The sequence below is a fragment of the Phocoena phocoena genome, chromosome 3 (assembly GCF_963924675.1).
Source record: "Phocoena phocoena chromosome 3, mPhoPho1.1, whole genome shotgun sequence".
NCBI lineage: Eukaryota > Metazoa > Chordata > Mammalia > Artiodactyla > Phocoenidae > Phocoena > Phocoena phocoena.
The window spans coordinates 77,645,994-77,667,914 of record NC_089221.1 but is presented as its reverse complement, the minus strand read 5'-3'; the positions used below and the strand labels follow the sequence as shown (position 1 = coordinate 77,667,914).

At 39.4% G+C, this 21,921-nt stretch overlaps 1 protein-coding gene across 1 annotated transcript in view; it reads right to left on the bottom strand.

The window, feature by feature from the left end:
• RHOBTB3 (Rho related BTB domain containing 3) overlaps nucleotides 1–21,921 on the bottom strand; it is a 32,644-nt gene that overhangs the window by 9,212 nt on the left and 1,511 nt on the right. The window contains exons 3-5 of the mRNA XM_065874783.1: nucleotides 14,293–14,479; nucleotides 5,186–5,340; nucleotides 2,024–2,135 (exon numbers count right to left, since the gene is read on the bottom strand). Coding sequence (XP_065730855.1) covers nucleotides 2,024–2,135; nucleotides 5,186–5,340; nucleotides 14,293–14,479 — 454 coding nt within the window. The remainder of the gene's footprint in view (nucleotides 1–2,023; nucleotides 2,136–5,185; nucleotides 5,341–14,292; nucleotides 14,480–21,921) is intronic.

Here is a 21,921-nt window from a genome sequence, read left to right as displayed (position 1 = left end):
AGAGGGGATGTTACCTTCCATTTCCTAGCGTGATTGCTAACAAAATTAGATTAGCCTCCATCAATGCAGGACCTCCACACAGAGGACCACACTCTAGGCCCTCATCATAGGTCCTAATTGTGAACTCTCTGCAACAGCTGCGCTGAGGACAGTGTGATCTGTGAAGGGTTGCTTGAAGGTTATGCAACCATCTAAACAAGTGCAATTCAAACTTCTTCAGGAATAAAAATTCTTTATTCTAAAGCAAAACTCCTGTCTACAAAATGGACAACAACAAGGTAGGTTGGGAGGCAGACTCTTTCTGCACTGTACCCTACCCAGCCTCCTCTCCACTGCCAGAGGCACCTTACAGACCCTTAAAGTCTGAGAACAGTTTGAAAACCATGTGCCCCAGAAACCCAGGATCTGTCCTTAGAACAAGTCAGCACCAGAACAAATGTGTACCCAGACTGGGTTATGTTCAGTGTGAACCCAGACTGGACCCTGGGTTACAATCAGTACAATTCCACATCTTTCCCATTGGAAGGGGTACAAGAGACAGCCTTGTGGAAGCTGAGGCTGTACTGCTGACAGGACACTCCTGAAGGCCCTGCCCACTATCCCACCTAGCGTTCCCAAATGAAGACCCACAGGAGAAACCCCTTTTAGTGCTAAATGACATGAAATGCTTTGCTTTCTCTGAGGAACTGGTATGTTTTCTCTTCTTGATTAATAAGAACTAAGAAATTATCTGTCAATATTACTTATTTGGCTATTCCCCACTCCTCTTCTCATCCAGAAGGTACTTAAGGCTCCAGTGTTTGCTACATAACAGACCATGTGGCCCCTTTCACTGTGCACACCACACAAGTGCAAAGTCAATTTAACGGTCTATGTATTCACATTTTTTAAAACTTGGAATTGACTTCCTGTACAAATCTATACTTTCCTGGTTTGTTAACTTACATTCATTCATTCAACAAATATTTATCAAGTACCTTTTAAAAATAATATCCATAATTAATTGACCTGAATAGAGTACTAGTCTACCATTGCTATCACAAAATTATGCAATAAATTCTGATAACAGGGCTTCCCTCGTGGCGCAGTGGTTGAGAGTCCGCCTGCCAATGCAGGGGATTCGGGTTCGAGCCCCGGTCTGGGAGGACCCCACATGCCGCGGAGCGGCTGGGCCCGTGAGCCCTGGCCGCTGAGCCTGCGCCGTCCGGCGCCTGTGCTCCGCAGCGGGAGAGGCCACAGCAGTGAGAGGCCCGCGTACCGCAAAACAAAAAAAAAATTCTGATAGCAGTTGATGTAATTTCATTTATTTTTAACTATTGTCTTCTAACCTTGTATTATGAACATTTTCAAACACACAAAAAGGTTGAAAGAATGATACAATGAGCACACATATATCTTGCCCTTAAATTCTATAATTATTAATATTTTGTCATTTTTGGCTTTATCTCTAGATTTTCTCTCTCCCTCTCTCACTCACGAACCATTTAAAAGTAAGTTGTAATCATCAGGATAGTTCAGTTCTAAATACTTTCACATTTATCTCCTAAAAATAAGGACATTCCTCTATTAACCACATACTATTATTGTACATAAGAAAATTAACAGTAATTCCATAATATCATCTAAGTTCCTGTCCATATTGAAATTTTACCCAACTGTCCCAAGAACATCTTTTAGATGTTTTTATTGAACCAGGATCCACTCAAGTTTCATGCATTACATTTGGTTATTTCTCATTAGACTATAATCTAGAACAGCTCTCTACCACACACACTATTTTTAAGAATACACAGGCTCAAGTTTTCAAGACAACAGTCCTCAAAATGTGGTCCAGGTACCACCTGCTTCTGAATCATCTGGGAAGCTTATTTAAAAATCAGATTCAGGCTCCATCCCAGATTTACTGAATCGAAATGCCAAACGAGTCCCGAACACAGTCAAAATTGAGAACAACTGCTATGACTTGTGAAATGATCTACAATAAATATCAACTGAATGTCTAGACATTGGCTAATAAATGCACCTGGTTGTTCAAGCTGAGGTGGTCTAATTCCGTGAAACGAGTTGCTCATTTTCCTTTTCTTCATTTTTTCACTTGTCTTCTGATTTAAAGCTTGAATCATAAAATACTCCAACTAAAACATGAATCAAATTTTAATTAAAGCTTCAACGAAATGATGTATCTGACGTGATTATTTGTACCCCAAACCACATCTGCCAAGTGTTTTTAATGCCAGTACCAACTACATGTATGCTTTAGCAGACACTTTTAAACAATTTGTTTTATTAAAAAAAGACAAAAATCTTTCAAGTAGAACAGATTGTGCCTTGTCTAAACATAAATAAACTATCAATCAAGCAGGAACTGTATTTTCTCTTGAATAATCAAGAAAGCCAAGCAGTACAACTGTGTGACTGCCAATAACCATCTTGTGGGCAACCACAGCAACTAATACTAGAGAAATTCAAGGCAAGAACAGATCTGGCTCTATGCTACATATACCCATATCGACTAGGAAAGTTCACACGCACTCTACTTTTTTTCCTGAGTAAGTTACTTTGAAATACATCATTTATTTTATAAATTAAATATCTTAACCACATGCACTTACATAGCTCTAGGCATATGAGGCCTGGGGCAAAAGTACAAATGGAGGTCCACATACCTAAACATTTAAGCATTGTAAATCAAGAAAATAAACTGTTATGTAAAATATATTCTATCCTCCTGCTTTGACCAGTATGTCATCATTAAAGCCTGTAAAGCCAGGCTCAGATTTAAATTCTTAGAGTCCCCGGAGTTTCATGCAGCATAGGGAGAGCTGGCCCCTAACTCCTGGGACCGAAAACCACCCCTCCTCTTCTCTCCCCCTCCTCCAACATACACCTGCTCACCTGAGGAGGCTGGTGCATACAGGCGGACATCCACACCTATACAACCAAGCTCCATCCACTGTCCCCTCCCCAACTCCTCATATGCAGTCACCCCTCAGCCACCATTCAGGACTAGGGGTGCAAACACCAGCCATGCAGTCTACCTTCAAGAGGACAGACCCAGGAAAGAGGCTTGTACAGATCTGGGAAATAGATTCAGAGCCAGCTGGTCAGAGAATTCTGGGGTCCTGGGTTTGGAAGCATGGTTACAGCACTGTTCCACAGAACTCTCTGCTTTGTTTTGATGGAAATGTCCTATAACATTGGTGCTAATCATCGGAACAGTAGCCACTAGCTACATGTAGCTATAGAGTACCTGAAATGTAGATAGTTCACCTGAGGAACTGAATTATTTTTTAATTAATTTAAATATAAACAGCCACATGTGGCTAGTGGCTACCACATGGATGATGCAGGTCAGGAAGGGAGCTACTAGCTGTAGTGGGCACATCCCCATGGCTCCATCAACTCGTGCCCTATGGGAAGGGGTGCAACTGGAGGAGGACCAGATAAGGCTTTCTAGAGCTCCACGGCACATGCCACCCTTGCCCAGGTCTGAGGCTAACACTGCACAGCTCTTCCTCCCCGACTCTTAAACACAAGATAATAAAATGCTCCTTTCACTCTGACATTATCACTCCATCCATATTCCTGCAAACACCATTGTTTCTTACACTCAAGATCCCAGCTGTACTTTACTATTCAAGAGTCTAAAACGAGATCTTTCTCATCTTATTTTCATATTCTCATTAAGTCTTGAGTTAGCGAAAAAAGAAACCGCCAAGTTTTTCTCCTGAGTTCGACCATATCTTCAATTCTCATCATGCCTCCAACACTAGGTGTTAGGAACAAAGAGAAACAATGAGAGAAAAGAAGAGAAAGTGGGAGTTGGGAAATGGGAAGAGCAATCCTGAGAAGTTCAGGGTCAGGAACCTGGAAAGGGGAACCCGGAGACCAAAGGCCCCCAAGAGCTCCATCTTCTCCAACAAATGAAACCAGACTATCTTCCCCAACACACCCACAACTCCCTAGGAATTTCAGGGAAATGTAAAATTCTTAGAACTAGGATTTTTTTAAGCCACCACAATATAATCAGCTTGACAGAAAAATTATATTTCACCCCTCTTTACCTTTCTACCCACTGCTCATCACTAAACAAATAAGACAGAAGATTCTCACAGTCATTGATAACATCAATTGTGAGTGTATCTTCCTTAATGCTGTATTATTGTTTCTTTACATTACTGAATGAATAATAGCCATTTATATTTGACAGAAATCAGAACTATTACGTTGGGTTCTTATTTTATCTTTGGTTCTTATTTGGAGTTGAGTAACTCTAGAACAAATGAAATTTCTCTGGTCATCTGTAGAAACCTCAACATTTCGACATGAATATATACAATGAATAGTCTGGCATACTGGATAAAGTACTTGATGAAGAGCTCGGGAACTGATGGAGAATCCAAAGTGCTCCCGCTTAATGTAGGGTTTACTTTGGTTTAAGTCTCTTGTCGATGTTTACTAGATTTGTCTGTTGAAAGGAGTCACTCCTTAGAGGGTTGGAAAGAGAGTTCCAAAGTCAGTAGTGCTTAAATGATACAACTCCACAGGTATTCTCCAAGGGCCACGCAGTCCTAGTGTCGTAGGGTAGGCGCTGCGGGCTAAGGTGGGCCTCAAAATGCCTGCAGGACCCAATGGATGCCTCTGCAACAGAGCAACAGACCCTGGCTCCCTACTACCTGTCCAACAAGAAGCCATTTGTACAAGTAGTTCCTCTGGATATTTTTTGAGCTACAGCAAAATCAGGAGTATGTGAAACCTTGCCGAAGCACACACATAGTGAAGAAAAATCATTCTTCTCAAGTAGTAGACAGAAATGAAGGAGAACTTCCAGGCCCTGCTGGTTCAGGTCGCCAGGCTCATCAAGCTGTGTAAAGATTACTAAATCTTTTCACTAAAAGTGACAAAATGTCAGTTGCTAAACAGACATCACGGGTCTGTGTAAAGTGTCATCAAATGGAAAATTCAAATTATGTTAGACAACAGAAAATGTTTCATTTGGAGAGAGAAGTAAACTTAGAGAGTTTTACTCTGACAAAACCTTTTTTGTATTTGCTCCCGTTTTATTTCACAAGGTTAAACACGAATTCTGCTTTTAAAACTAAAGTTCTAATTGATGCTATGGAAAACAGCTAAAGAGCCAACCTGACAAATGACTCTAATTTATGTGACTGGAATTTCCACTTACCACTCCTCCAAAATATTTTCCTATGTAGAAGTCATCAAGGCTGTGTAGTTCCAGATAGGTGGCTCCTAGTTCTTTAGCAAGTTGGATCCCTTCCGTTGTACTGACACAGCTCCCTCTGTCTGAGGTACACAGTGGGCATGTGCAAGGTAACTCTTCTGAGAAAATGAATATGAGGAACAAAGGCTTTTGAAATTAAACATGAAAAGATGTACCTAGACAACCTGGACATTAAACAGCAAATTAAGAGCTCATGCCAGAATCACACTTCAGGGCCATTTAATATATCCACTATTCACTAGACTCTGAATAAGAAGTGTCAGTGATAACAGCAAGGTCCCTAAAATAAACAAGCTTTAAATGCAAGAAGAATGAATAGGACCTTAGAAAACAGAAGAATTTTTAAATAGGCGAATGAATATTACCAAGGCTATTATAGTAATTAGACCAATCAGACGGTAATGCCAGGCCTGCTTCCTTTTATACAACCTTGACATCCTGAATATCAATACAAAATCAACAACCTGACTGCCCACAGAAACCATGGATTGGTGCTTTTTTTTTATAATAAACTTTAAATATATTCACTAAGTTTGAATAGATCTTATACTTTTATTTTAATAGAATCCTCAACTTGACCTCAACCTCTAAAGCTGCAAAATTGCCAGTCTTTGTAAATTTCATATGAAGTACATTCTTATTCATCCACACATTTCAATTATTGAACTCTAAAGCATTTGACTGCAGAGATCAAATCCAGTCACTTTTTATCTTCTGCTTCAAAATTAAAAAAATTAAAAACTGAAGGAATAAAAAGTAATTACTCAAAATGTGAACTGTCCCAAGAGTCATGGCTGTACCACGTACAGATCTATGGCTGGGGAGGTTGTACACCAACCCATCTCTAAGGACACACTTTCATAATGCTAAAAATGTATGTTCAACTCCATATCCGTCAGCCAGCTTTGTTTTGTTTCATGCTACATTATCAGATATGTCATTGGTCAAAAGGCAGCCAAGTCAAAAGGGGGTAAATCCGTTTCTAAAAGAGCATGTTGTTGTAGGCTGGCCTCCCTGAGAAGCAGACTCTGAGATGGAGACTGATGTGCTGGAGGTTTACTGGGGGGTAATCTTGAGAACGTCATTTCTCAAGGGTGTAGGAAGCAGGTCTGGGCAGAGGAAGAATTTGAACTGCAATGCTGTTGCAACAGAGACCTGAGCCATTTGGCAGGGGCCTCTGGAGCTTTGATGGCCCTTTAGAGTGGTTCTCCATACAAAGCTGGGCCTTTGTATCCCTACATCAGCCAGTAATTAAAGGAAGGCTGCCCTGTGGAGGGAGCAAAACCTTGGGCAAGCGGCTTCTATCAGCCCAGGGATAATGCCTGGAAAGGGACTCAGCTGTTCACCATCAGCGGCCTAAAGACCAGGTAACTGAGGGAGTAAGTACAGTGGTCCTGAAAGGGCATTTAGGCTACTCCCCACCACAGCCTACACAACAAATGTCCTACCAATGAACTGCATAGAGATGGAGCAAATGTATGTACACATGGTGTGCACGCTAAGGATATTCAGTGCACGTGCATACTACACATGTAACATGCACGTGTGCACATACACATACGACTTAGATAATTTAGCTTCACTGAAAGCATTTTGAGCTCAGAAACCATGTATTCACATCCTCATTTTGCAGAGGAGGAAGCTGAAGCTCAGAGAGGTTAACTGACTTGTCCAACTCTCCTTGTGTGTTAGAGACGGAGAAACAATACAACTGTTACTTGCTCTACCTGATAAGGAGCCATCAAAAGATAAGATAAAAATTTAGTTTGAGGAAAAAATTATTAATGCCAAAGATGTGGTGATTTAAAAATGAAGCCTTGGTTTCTCTAAATTATACAACAAATCCTCATCTGAGTTCTTGCATTTACTTTTCCTAAGATCATTTTTGGTTCGGAACAAATAAAGTTACCAACACAATTTAGCCTATCTTGAAAAATAACACATTGGTATTTCACATTCTTTACAAAGCCTCCATAAACAGCGCCTTTGATTTTCTGAAGACAGAGATCTTCTTATGACTACAAAGCTCTCCTTATGCTGATGGAATGGGGTGGGTAGGCAGATCATCTTATTAAACTTTATTTCTGGACAAAAGTAAAGTCAGCAGTGTGCTGAGTGAAAGATTAAGAGAGCATAATGTAAAATAATGGCTAGGAAATAAACTTGGTTTCAGGGAAAATCCCGCTAGTGTCAGGTTTAACCCAGCTGAGCGGGGTTTTCCATTGTGTGTAGCCACAAGCATCGTACCAACCTAGAAAGTGCCTCCTTATATCCAATCATTATATCTCCTCTATGTCACAGAAGACATTTTTTTTTTGTTCACTTGCACCCAAAAGGAAAAATGCCTAGTCATTACATATTAGGTAGGAGAATCAATAAAACATTATGGATTGAATTAACCTACATTTAGCATTTCATCAGGAACAATGAGAAGACCCAATATAATCTAAAATTGTGGTGCCTTCTTCAGGACTCACTCCTAGGAGCCTACCTCAGAGTCCTGGAACTTCAGAATCAGTGTTATTCTTCTAGTTAACACTGTAGTCTTTTATTTTTTTTCTTATATATTATCTTTCAAGGTGTTATCACAAAATGTCTATTATTTTTAAAAGCAAACACAATGTAACTCTGGAATTAAAATGAATGGCATCTCTTTCAAAGCAATGGATTTGAGAACCTATAGGGTGATTCTTACAATCTTGCCAGTGCTTGAGATTCTTAGAAATCCTTTGAGGAATTCCAGCCTTGCAATGTACTAGGCACCGTCAGAGCTCCAAAAAGAAAAGATAGGATGCCCGCTTTCAGGAACTTAAGGCTATGAATACACCTTTGTCAAGTCTGGAGAAAAATTTCTACTCTAAAGATAGATTCAATATTTAGTAAAAGCCAAAAATTTATTCAGAGCCAAGTATTATGAAGACACACACACAGTCAAGCTTGTCAAAACACGTATAACAAAGGAAAGAGATGAGACTGATTGTGTTTGCCGAAGTTGTTCTTAAAGGAGCTGGAGAGAGGAGTTACCAGAACACCTAGCACAGTTCCACAGACTGCAAGGGAGTGGAGGACGGAGGAGCGATACGTGTCCTTGAGTTGAAGAGACAGATTTAGCTTTGTAATGACTTTGTAATCACATCTTACAAGGTCAATTAATTTCATCCTGTTAGTGAAAATGATCTTTTCACTTCTGTATATCATTCATAAAGCCATTCATTCACTCACTGAACAAATTGAGCACCTACCACACCTCAAATAGCGGGGATATAAAGATACACAGATAAATGAAACTCATGGTCAACTGAGCCAAGACAGATACGACTGCAGATAATTATAAGTACTGGGGCTTGCTTGGTGGTGCAGTGGTTAAGAATCTGCCTGCCAATGCAGGGGACATGGGTTCGAGCCCTGGTCCTGTAAGATCCTACAAGCTGCGGAGCAACTAAGCCCGTGCGCCACAACTACTGAGCCTGCCCTCTAGAGCCCATGAGCCACAACTACTGAGCCCACGCGCCACAACTACTGAAGTCCATGCACCTAGAGCCTGAGCTCCGCAACAAGAGAAGGCACCGAATGCAAAGTCCGAGCACCACAACGAAGAGTAGCCCCCACTCGCCACAACTAGAGCCCACGTGAAGCAACGAAGACCCAACGCAGCCAAAAAAAAAAAAACTAAAATAAAGGTGTACAAAATCACCATAGGAACAGAGGAGAAGAAATTAACTCTGCCTGGGGGATTGTGAAAGGCTTCACAGAAGAGGCAACGATTTAAAGGGTAAGGATGAATTCGCTATGCAGATATGACAGGCGTTGTGCAGAGGGCCAGTCCACTCGGAGCATGACACAGTATAGCACATGCTGAGAGGCCTGAAGGTGAGAAAAAAGGGAAGACATCGCTTCCACTTTCAAGAGAGCAAGCTAAGCCCACACTGCAATCTCCTCTCCCTGCCAAATCATGAAATAATGAGGGGGAGGGGGAAGAGGTTGGAAGGAGAAAGGAAGGAAGGAAGCAAGGGATGGGGGAGGGAGAAAGAGAGAGGAGGAAGGGAGGTGTGCACATGCAGCAACATTCAAACATTAGGAGAGACTCTCATCAGCCCAGAAACTAGGAACACCTGAGGGGCTGCAGGCAGTATGCACAGGACGACCAAGGAGGGATGCTGAGGCTTGGAGGACAGGTGGGACCTCATGCACTGCAGCAACATGTAAGTGCTCATTGCCTCACGAAGGGGGTCGAGGAGGAGACCAAGGGCAAATGAGTGGAGGTTAGCTGGAGGACCCCAGCAGAAGTAGAGAGGCCCATGGGTCCTAGAGCAGGCCAAGCCTAAGATAAGCCTGGAACATCTGTGCCAGAAAGCAAGGAAGGACTCAAATTAATTGGAGAGAGCATGAAGAGGCTCCCTCTAGGCAAATTTGGGGTAACTGGAGTATCAGAAAGAATAATGAGAAGAGTGGATTATAAAATACTGAATTTAAAAAACAAACCCATGGGGGCTTCCCTGGTGGTGCAGTGGTTGAGAGTCCGCCTGCTGATGCAGGGGACACGGGTTCGTGCCCCGGTCCGGGAAGATCCCACATGCCGCAGAGCGGCTGGGCCCGTGAGCCATGGCCGCTGAGCCTGCACGTCCGGAGCCTGTGCTCCGCAATGGAAGAGGCCACAACAGTGAGAGGCCCGTGTACCGCAAAAAAAAAAAACACCATGAATCATAGTGACTCTTAAAGAAAGATGTGGGAGCAGAGAAAAGGGAAAGCCCTATTTACAGAAGAATGCCAACTAATAAGTGTAGAAGGAATGATAAGAAATCACTGTTTTGTAACCACAGTTATCACAACTGAAGGAATCATGCAAAATAATGGGCTTGGATTCTTTAAAAATGTCAAGAAAGATACCCCACCCCCCAAAAAAAGGCTGGGTGATTGGGAACTGTTCTGAATTAAAAGAGACCAGGGAGACTTGACAACTAAATGCAATGCATAGTTCTTAATTTCATCCTGGATTAAAAGAACAAAAAACAATAAAACCAGCTTTGGAATACGTGGAAAAATGTGAATATGGGTTATATTTTAAATAATAGTATAACAGGTAATAGTATATTTCTTGAGTGATGATTGCATTACGGTTAATAGGAAAATGGCTCTGTTCTTTGATGAGACATGCTTAATTAATCAGGATTGAAGAAATCCCATAATGTTTACAATTTACTCTTAAATGGTTCAAACAAAACAAAGTGTGTGTGTGTGTGTGTGTGTGTGTGTGTGTGTGTGTTTGTATTTGTAATTTCTGGAGTTCACTGTCCTATTCTTATCAAGTTTCTTAGATTTGAAATTTTGCAAATAAAAGTTAGAAAAAAAAAAAGAAGAAAGTTTCTCAAGATTTTAAAGAATTGAGTACCATGGTCTGACATATTCTAGAATGATTATTCTGAGAGGATTCATTTCAGAAAGAAGCCAAGCAGGAAAAGGAGGCCAGAGGCTGATTTACCAGGAAGCCTAAGTTTCAAGGCCCTTCCTTGTGGGCTGTTTCCAAAGCCTTGGGAGAAACCTAGGCATTAGATCCTTTCACATGACGTATGCTTTTGTAAAATCTGCAAAATAAGATATTCTGACTATGTCTGGTTAAGACATAAGTCTCTCTCCAGTCCAGCTCACTTCACCTTGCATCAGGCAGCTCTGGAGTAGCCATGGACATTTTTAGGATCCTGCTAAGGGGAATTTAAATTTAGGTTTAGCGAGATATTATTTGTGGTTTGTAGTCACTTCCTTGTAAGTGTTTGCGAGCTGTCTTGGTACATGAATGGCCTGCAGGAATGCTTCTTCCACCCACTGTGCAGACTAATTTGGCGTCACGACACAAAGAGGCAGAGCTGAAAGACAAACACAACAAAAACCGAAGTGCCCAGCATCACAAAGATGTGGAGAGTGAAGAAATACGCTGGAAGAAAAACTATCATTCTCTTCTCCCTATAGAAAATCTCAAAAAGTGGTTATCATGTGAAGAACTGCAAAGACTGTGAGCACAAAAAACATAAGAAAAGTTAAAGAAGTGTCAGGTTCTTTTCGTTCTTTTAATTGTTTTATTTATTTATTTATTTATGGCTGCATTGGGTCTTAGTTGCTGCGTGTGGGCTTTCTCTAGTTGTGGCAAGCGGGGGCTACTCTTCATTGCAGTGCACGGGCTTCTCATTGCCGTGGCTTCTCTTGTTGCAGAGCACGGGCTCTAGGTGCGCAGGCTTCAGTAGTTGTGGTTTGTGGCCTCAGTAGCTGTGGCTCACGGGCTCTAGAGTGCAGGCTCAGTAGTTGTGGCCCACGGGCTTAGTTGCTCCGTGATATGTGGGATCTCCCCAGACCAGGGCTCAAATCCGTGTCCCTTGCATTGGCAGGTGGATGCTTAACCACTGTGCCACCAGGGAGGCCCAGGTTTTTAAACAATAGAAACTTTTTTTAATGTCTGTGGTATTTGACAGCTTTTTCGGAGTTGTAATTTCTTGTGCTTTCTTTTCACATTCTAAATAAATATTCATTTGTATACATATATGTATCTGTAATTTTGTAGTTTTTTTTCTTACAAAGGACCTCTAAAATTGTGTAAGTTTCAGATCCTGCAAATCTGGAACTGCCTCTTTAGACCAAAATGAAGGTCATTATGAGAGATAATTAAATGACTAGGAACTGAAATCCAGTGAAGATGATGAGAAAGCAATGAATTTTTTTTTGAATTTTTGAATTTTATTTATTTTTTATACAGCAGGCTCTTATTAGTTATCTATTTTATACATATTACTGTTTATATGTCTAGGGGTATGATTCTTGGTTTGGGTCCAAGAAAGCAATGAATTTGAGGTTAATTTAAAATATAAAATCAAAAGAGCTTCTTAGTCAACTGGATATGGGGAATAGGAACAGAAGTTGGGTTGGACGATTCTAGTTTAGGTGAATGGATAGGTTTGGCATCATTCACCAAGACAGGGAACTCAGTAGAAAGAGGAAGATGTCTGTGGAGACATGGGTCAGGAGAGAGACTGGAGCCAGAAAAACAGTCTGGGTAATCACCAGTGTCTATACAGGGGAAGCTAGGGCAACAGATTAGCAGGTCCATGGTCACAGTAAATAGCAAGAGGTGAAGCTAAAGGATGGGACCCTGGGCAACAACTACTGGATGTGTTGATTTGGTATATGTGTGTAAGGGAGGAGGATGAGGGTGCCAGGAAAGAAGAAAGAGAATTAGGACAAACAGGAAAGAAAGAGTAGCTTTATTAAGTGGAGGGAGAGGTGTATTTGAATAATTTCAAAGGGAGGATTGTTATTAAAATGTAAATTAAATTTGGCAATAGGCATATAACTGGCAGCCCCGAGTGAAAACCAACCCAGTGTAATTGTGAAAGTCAAAGTCAGACTGTAGTGGACTGAAGAATGAATGGGAAGTCAGGAAGTGCACTCAGGAAGTATGGACGACTTGTTCAAGAATCATGACCAGCAATAAAAAGAAAGTTAGGGAAGTAGAGGGGACATACGGTCAAAGAAGGGTCAGGCCTGCTTTATTCATATCTACTAATGCTAGACACATACCTACCACATGACCCAACAATCCTACTCCTAGGAAACTACCTAAGCATCACTAAAAGTAGAATACAGAAATAAATCACGGGGGACTTCCCTGGTGGCACAGTGATTAAGAATCTGCCTGCCAATGCAGGGGACACGGGTTCGAGCCCTGGTCTGGGAAGATCCCACATGCCATGGAGCAACTAAGCCCATGCACCACAACTACTGAGCCTGTGCTCTAGAGCTCACGAGCCACAAACTACTGAAGCCCTCATGTCACAACTACTGAAGCCCATGCACCTAGAGCCTGTGCTCCACAACAAGAGAAGCCACCATAATGAGAAGCCCACACACCGCAATGAAGAGTAGCCCCCACTCTCCACAACTAGAGAAAGCCCACGCACAGCAACAAAGACCCAATGCAGCCAAAAATAAAAATAAATTAATTAATTAAAGGAAAGAAAGAAAGAAAGAAATCACGGCGTATTCATATAATGGAATAATACACAGCAATAAAAAGAATGTATTACAGATAAGTTCAGCATGGATGAATCTCCAAAGTATCACGCTAAATGAAATTAGGCCAACACAAGACACTACATACTGTATAATTCCATCTGTATGAAGGTCAAGAATAGATAAAACTAATCTATGTTGTCAGAATCTAATCTATGAAGTCAGAATAGCAATTATCTCTGGGGAGGGGTGTTATCAACTGGGAAGAGGCATGAGAGGCTTCTGGAGTGAGGCAAATGTTCTAGATCTTGAGATATGTGATGGTTGCATAGCTGTATATATGTGCAAAAACGCATTAAACTGTGCTCTAAAATTAGTGAAGTCTAATGTCCTTTATTTTGCTATACTTCAATAAAAATGAAAAAATGAGTAAAAATGAAATTTTAAGACACATTCACTGAGGAAATAACCACTAAGAACTATAAAATACCACCAATTCAAAGTGGATTCTGAGTTGACCCTGAGATATCTGCCAACAGTATGCACAGAAGCAACTACTGAAATTGACTGAACCAAATTAACCCATCAGCTACGGAGTCAACAATCCTCTCTCTTAGGTGGTGGTGTCAGTGTATTCAGCTCACTCATTGCTACCTACCTAAAAATGCTGCTCCCAATCCCACATCCTTATGGGAACAATCTGTCCTTCCCAACTGAATAGTCCCTTAGATTGTCAAAAAGAGTTTTCCAGGGCTCAGGGTCAGCCTAATACCTCTCCTATATCAAAAAGAACACAATTACTGACTTCCTTCACTTCTGTAGAACAGCAGTTTAAAAGACAAACTTGTACCCATCAGAATCACAGCAGTAGTTTGTGATACTTTCCTTTGATGTCCCATTATCATATCCAATGATGAAGAGATAACAGACTGCATTTAAACCCAGTCATTTTGCTTTCAAAAAAAAAAAACTGTACTAATCATTAATAAGCTTAATGCTATTCAAAATTAACATGGTACCTGCACTCTCATATAAAAGAAAAATGAAATACTTACCATTTTGTCTTGTACCAACAGCGGCAATGATTACTGGAACCGAATTTAATGCTCTTTTTATCACTGGAATATAATTATCCTTCACTTCGTGAAATGAAAACTTGTCATTTACGTTGTATTTGATCACAATGATGTCAGCACCTCCAATTAGATTTCGAGAGGTGTACCAATCACTGTCAAAAATGTCCTAAACCAAAATGTAAAGAGCAATCTTTAGTCTGCTTATCTTCAAATCCATCATGAAATAAACTGTAACATACTAGATTAACTTTTTTACTATATTTTAATTTTTGGAATTCATTTTAAAAATTTATTTTTAAAAAAGTAACTACGTAAAATTTAAAACATTTGAGGGCTTCCCTGGTGGCGCAGTGGTTGAGAGTCCGCCTGCCGATGCAGGGGACGCAGGTTCGTGCCCCGGTCCGGGAGGATCCCACATGCCGCGGAGCGGCTGGGCCCGTGAGCCATGGCCGCTGAGCCTGTGCGTCCGGAGCCTGTGCTCCGCAACGGGAGAGGCCACAGCAGTGAGAGGCCCGCGTACCGCAAAAAAAAAAAAAAAACATTTGAAGTCTATCAAGTCTTTATATTTTTTAATTTATTCATTTAGCCTGGACAACTATGTAGTGATAAAACAGAATCTAGAGAATTCCTGAGACTCTGATGAAATAAGCAACCTCTTTCAACACCTGTACTTAAAAATGAACACTTTGTTTTAAAATTATGCCACAAAACATTAGCCAGACTCATCAAGAAAAAATGGGAGAAGACTCAAATCAATACAATTAGAAATGAAAAAGTAACAACTGACACTGCAGAAATACAAAGGATCATGAAAGATTACTACAAGCAGCTATATGCCAATAAAATGGACACCCTGTAAGAAACGGACAGGGGCTTCCCTGGTGGCGCAGTGGTTGAGAGTCCGCCTGCCGATGCAGGGGACTGGGAGGATCCCACATGCCGTGGAGCGGCTGGGCCCATGAGCCATGGCCACTGAGCCTGTGCGACCGGAGCCTATGCTCCGCAACGGGAGAGGCCACAACAGTGAGAGGCCCACGTATTGAAAAAAAAAAAGAAAGACGTATTGAAAAAAAAAAAGAAATGGACAAATTCTTAGAAAACCACAACCTTCCAAGACTGAACCAAGAAGAAATAGAAAATATAACAGGCCAATCACAAGCACTGAAATTGAGACTGTGATTAAAAATCTCCCAACAAACCAAAGCCCAGGACCAGATGGCTTCACAGGCGACTTCTATCAAACACTTAGAGAAGAGCTAACACCTATCCTTCTCAAACTCTTCCAAAACTCCCAAACTCATTCTATGAGGCCACCATCACCCTGATACCAAAACCAGACAAAGATGTCACAAAAAATGAAAACTACAGGCCAATATCACTGATAAACATACGTGCAAAAACACTAGCAAACAGAATCCAACAGCACATTAAAAGGATCATACACCATGATCAAGTGGGGTTTTTATTCCAGGAATGCAAGGATTATTCAATATATGCAAATCAATCAATGTGATAAACCATATTAACAAATTAAAGGATAAAAACCATATGATCATCTCAATAGATGCAGAAAAAGCTTTCAACAAAATTCAACACCCATTTATGATAAAAACCCTGCAGAAAGTAGGCATAGAGGGAACTTACCTCAACATAATACAGGCCATATGTGACAAATCCACAGCCAACATTGTTCTCAGAGGTGAAAAACTGAAACCATTTCCTCTAAGATCAGGAACAAGACAAGGTTGTCCACTCTCACCACTATTATTCAACACAGTTTTGGAAGTTTTAGCCACAGCAATCAGAGAAGAAAAGAAATAAAAGGAATCCATATTGGAAAAGAAGAAGGAAAGCTGTCACTGTCTGCAGATGACATGATACTCTATGTAAAGAATCCCAAAGACGCTACCAGAAAACTATTAGAGCTAATCAATGAATTTTGTAAAGTAGCAGGACACAAAACTAATGCACAGAATTCTCTTGCATTCCTATACACTAAGGATGAAAAATCTGAAAGAGAAATTAAGGAAACACTCCCATTTACCACAGCAACAAAAAGAATAAAATACCTAGGAATAAACCTACCTAAGGAGACAAAAGACCTGTATGCAGAAAATTATAAGACACTGATGAAATAAATTAAAGATGATACAAACAGATCAAGAGATATACCATGTTCTTGGATTGGAAGAATCAACAGTGTGAAAATGACTATACTACCCAAAGCAATCTACAGATTCAATGCAATCCCTATCAAACTACCAAAGGCATTCTTCACAGAACTAGAACAAAAAATTACACAATTGTATGGAAACACAAAAGACCCCAAATAGCCAGAGCAATCTTGAGAAAGAAAACTGGAGCTGGAGGAATCAGGTTCCCGGGCTTCAGACTATGCTACAAAGCTACAGTAATCAAGACAGTGTGGTACTGGCATAAAAACAGAAATATAGATCAATGGAACAGGATCGAAAGCCCAGAGATAAACCCACCCACATATGGCCACCTTATCTTTGATAAAGGAGGCAAGAATATACAATGGAGAAAAGACAGCCTCTTCAATAAGTGGTGCTGGGAAAACTGGACAGCTATGTGTAAAAGAATGAAATTAGAACACTCCCTAACATCATACACAAAAATAAACTTAAAATGGATTAAAGATCTAAATGTAAGGTCAGACACTATAAAACTCTTAGAGGAAAACATAGGCAGAACACTCTATGACATAAATCACAGTAAGATCCTTTTTGACCCACCTCCTAGAGAAATGGAAATAAAACCAAAAATAAACAAATGGGACCTAATGAAACTTAAAAGCTTTTGCACAGTAAAGAAAAACATAAACAAGATGAAAAGACAACCCTCTGAATGGGAGAAAATATTTGCAAATGAAGCAACTGACAAAGGATAAAAAATTCTCCAAAATTTACAAGCAGCTCATGCAGCTCAATATCAAAAAAACAAACAACCCAATCCAAAAATGGGTAGAAGACCTAAATAGACATTTCTTCAAAGAAGATATACAGATTGCCAACAAACACATGAAAGAATGCTCAACATCACTAATCATTAGAGAAATGCAAATCAAAAATATAATGAGGTATCACCTCACACCAGTCAGAATGGCCATCGTCAAAAAATCTACAAACAGTAAATGCTGGAGAGGGTGTGGAGAAAAGGGAACCCTCTTGCACTGTTGGTGGAAATGTAAATTGATACAGCCACTACGGAGAACAGTATGAAGGTTCCTTAAAAAACTACAAATAGAACTACCATATGACACAGGAATCCCACTACTGGGCATTTTTTTTACTGAGAAAACCGTAAGAGTCATGTATCACAATGTTCATTGCAGAGCTATTTACAACAGCCAGGACATGGAAGCAACCTAAGTGTTCATGGACAGATGAATGAATAAAGATGTGGCACATATATACAATGGAATATTACTCAGCCATAAAAGGAAACGAAATTGAGCTATCTGTAGTGAGGTGGATGGACCTAGAGTCTGTCGTACAGAGTGAAGTAAGTCAGAAAGAGAAAAACAAGTACTGTATGCTAACACATATACATGGAATCTAAAAAAAAAAAAAGAAGAACTTAGGGGCAGGACAAAAATAAAGACACAGATGTAGAGAATGGACGTGACACGGGGAGGGGGAAGGGTAAGCTGGGACGAAGTGAGAGAGTGTCATGGACTTATATATACTACCAAATGTAAAACAGATAGCTAATGGGAAGCAGCCCCATAGCACAGGGAGATCAGCTCGGTGCTTTGTGACCACCTAGAGGGGTGGGATAGGGAGGGCAGGAGGGAGACGCAAGAGGGAGGAGATATGGGGATATATGTGTATGTATAGCGGATTCACTTTGTTATAAAGCAGCAACTAACACACCATTGTAAAGCAATTATACTCCAATAAAGACGTTAAAAAAAAAAAAACAATCCACTAGGACTAAGTACAAAAAATCAGAATGCTAGATTTATGCACATGAAGTAAAAAATAAATAAAATACCATATACAAGAAAAGAAAATAAAATTATGCCATAGCTTTATCACCTAATAGTTTCAAAAATTAACACTATGCATTAGATGCAAGAGCATCAATGTGAGTAAGGAAGCTTCAGAGGATTTTCTGTGACCCAGTTAGATAACGCAGGATTGTTCAGTCATTTAGATTGTATTGATAATACCCTGTGACTTCTGTGGAGTTCCATATATTTTATCCATATCTCAAAATTCATATATATTTTTCAAGTTTATCCATTCTTTCGACAGTACTGCATATATATAGTGTGCATGTGAGGGGAACAAGGGGCGCGGAGGGGTATGCCTCCACAAAAAGATAGTGTGTATTATAAGACGATGTTAACATGGTAAGGAGTATATGTGCAATTCATGTATTTTGTTCGTATCAATTAAAAATTCAGGATAAACCTTTCCAATTTTGAAATGTTTACTTTTGGACTACAGCTAATAATATTTATATTTAGAATTAGGGCCAAAAGTAATTTATTATGGACGCTATTCCTTAAAACTTTGCACCTTGATATTTTAAAAATAATTTTTCAAAGTTACTGTGTGAACAGTGGTATAAGAAAAATATCGTTATGTACCTTAATACCATTGCTAAATATGCATAAGTGGCTTCCTTCTCACATTCTGGTTAACTATTAATCATTATTTGTCCTTTCTTGTGGCCTTTGGTATGTATTCCTAGGATGTAATAAAGCTAGATTAAGAAAATAGACAGCTAGATATGGCTAACAAGTCCAAAACTGTTGGGCTATGAAAGTCTGCACTTTGAAATATGAGTCCAAACCAGGGTTTGAATCAATTAGTTGTGACAGAGCTTTTATCCTGTTAGAAAATACTGGAGAAGTGTCACAGCAATGCCCTTTTGCAGAGAGCTTCTTCTCACCAGTACACCGCCATGCCCCAGCAAAGCCTCTCCCAATTCCCTACACCCTCACAACCTGCCCATTTCCTACAAGTATATTCTGCATAACAAGAATTGCAGAATTTTTAGATATGAATACTTTACTGAGAGTAGGATGGACAGAGCCTTTTTAAAGGAAGATTTAAAAACCAAAAAATAAAAACGCAAACTATGGGGATATAAACAGCAGAGGCAAAATTCTTGAACTTAGTGGAGGATGTAAGAGGAGGGAGAAGTGAATTGGGACACAGATCAAGAAAATGTGAAAGCTTCCCAGCAGAGCTCTATGCTAATTTCCAAATCCCAAACCACAAAACCCATTCAGTTCCAGCTGTATCTGTTACAGTATTCAAGCTCAAAGTATATACGTACAACAGGATATATAAATACAATAAAGAAAGAGGACAAAGTCAGATGAATGGGATGAACAAACTAAACTTAAGTGGGACCAATATCAAGCAGCCATTTAACTCTGAGAGAACAAATCAAAAGTAACTGCTCTCTGCATTCCAAATAGTTCAAAATTCCAGAGTTACTGGAGACGTGTAGAAAGAAAAAGGAGACATTTAAGGGAAAATGTCATGAGGAAATGGGTTTTGGCTTCATTAACTCTGTGGTACTGAGGATATAAATCTATAAATAATTTTATTTTTAATACAAATCAGAGCTTCAAACCCTGCCCAAGAAAAGTGTGCATGTATTATCTCATTGCTTTTTATGGAATATTTTTGGTAAACAGGAAAAGATCTAGAAATGAAATAATAATATAACAAAAAAGGGTGGGTTTCAGAGACATACTAAACAATAAGCTACATGTAATGAATTTGAAGCACATTTATTTAAAAAGTGCCAAGTATATATGGCAAAGATCCAGAGTGAGGCTGCGGATATACAGAAGAAAACTAGGGAAGAGAAGCACAACTATCTCACTCTAACTCCAAGAAAACAATGCCACATTTCTTCTCAAACTGTCTCAAAGAGAAAATGCTCCACTGGTTTCTAGAAATATGAAGGAAATCAAATTCTCCCACCCCTTGTAAATCAGTTCCAGGATTTCCTCTAGGCAGTTATGCAACACAAGGCTTGGAGCCACATTTGGGGAATGGAACTCATCTTTTGAAAAATAATCTTAATTTTTACAGCAAAACAACAATTTTATTCTACTTGGTTGTGAGGCTGAATACAGCATCTACTAAGTACTAACACGGCTGCCTCTATGTACTTTGTTTGTGTGGAGATCTTGAATGACGTGTGGGCAAACTTTACTTTTGCTTCATTTAAGCAATACACGGATATACTAAAGTTGTGATAAACACTTTATATTATCGTAGCTACCGCTTATTGATTACTTACTACATGCCCGTCTGGATGCTAAGAACTTTACACATACTAACTCATTTATTCTTCAGCACAGCTCTGGGAGGCAGGGATTATTATGTTTATTTTACACACAGAGAAAATAACGCTAAGAGAGGATGAGTGACTTTACCCAGCAACACAGACACTAACTCACAAGGTAAGGATCTGAAATCAGGTCCTTTTGATATCAAAACCTGTGCTCTATCTGCTCTGCTATGTTTAATATTCTGATTCAGTACATGGCAAATACCAGCTGATGAATACAATCAACTTTCATAGCTCTAACGGGCTTTTACTTACCACCAAGAGAAGAAAAGCACCTTATAAAGAGTAGCTCTACAAATGTATTCTACTATGTCTGAAGACCACTATAACCCAGAAAACTGTGCCTGGTTACAAACTCAATGTCTTAAAAAAGGCCAGAGTCTAACCAAACAAAAGGTGATTAACATAATAAAACATAACAATAAACTTAAGACCAAAAAAATCCAGACTGTGAAGGCTTATTTCAATCGATTTGCAAGATTTCATTTACTACAATCCATGGGATCACAAGTATTTGCTTTTGCTAAACTAACAACATAAAAAGGAAAGAATTCACTGCTCAAAGAAAAAGCAAGAAAGGTTATCCTAACATCCTAATTCAGCTTATTTTATTTTCCCTACATTTATTTACTCTATTCACTCAACATTTGTTCAACTGAGTGTAGAACCAATTAGTTTTTAGACTGTAAGATTTTTCACAATGAAATGACCAAAGTAAAAGAAGGGTTTCATTTGTTTGCATGGACTCCAGCCAGTAAGTTCTCTACCAATGCTTCCTATGATCAGCATCATCACTGTCATAATTAGGAATTTAATAGCATCCCTGTTATTGAAAAAGCCCATTTTTCATTTATTTTAGCCTATTAAATTTATTTTAGCTGAAAATTTATTTGGGCAAGTGATCTTTTCTTTCAGTAATATGGGAATTTGCATAAGAAATGTTTTTATGTACATTCTATACATTTCTTTGGAAAGGTGTATTAGTTCCCTATAGTCCCTAATTCGGTTTTCTTAAAGGGCAGTTTAAATGTAAATCTCACATAATGATATCTGTATTTTTTTAGACATTAAACTTTCTTCTGTTATAAAATATAATACTTAGCTGCAGCATAAGTTTTATACTAGTAAAGAATCAGAAACTTTCGAGTAAGATTACATGAAAACATTCAAAACATGATGTTATTGTGTACTGAAAACATTTATACATGTTAGAGACTAGATTTCTTCTTTTATCACTCAAGAATTAGACTAGCATTTATCAAC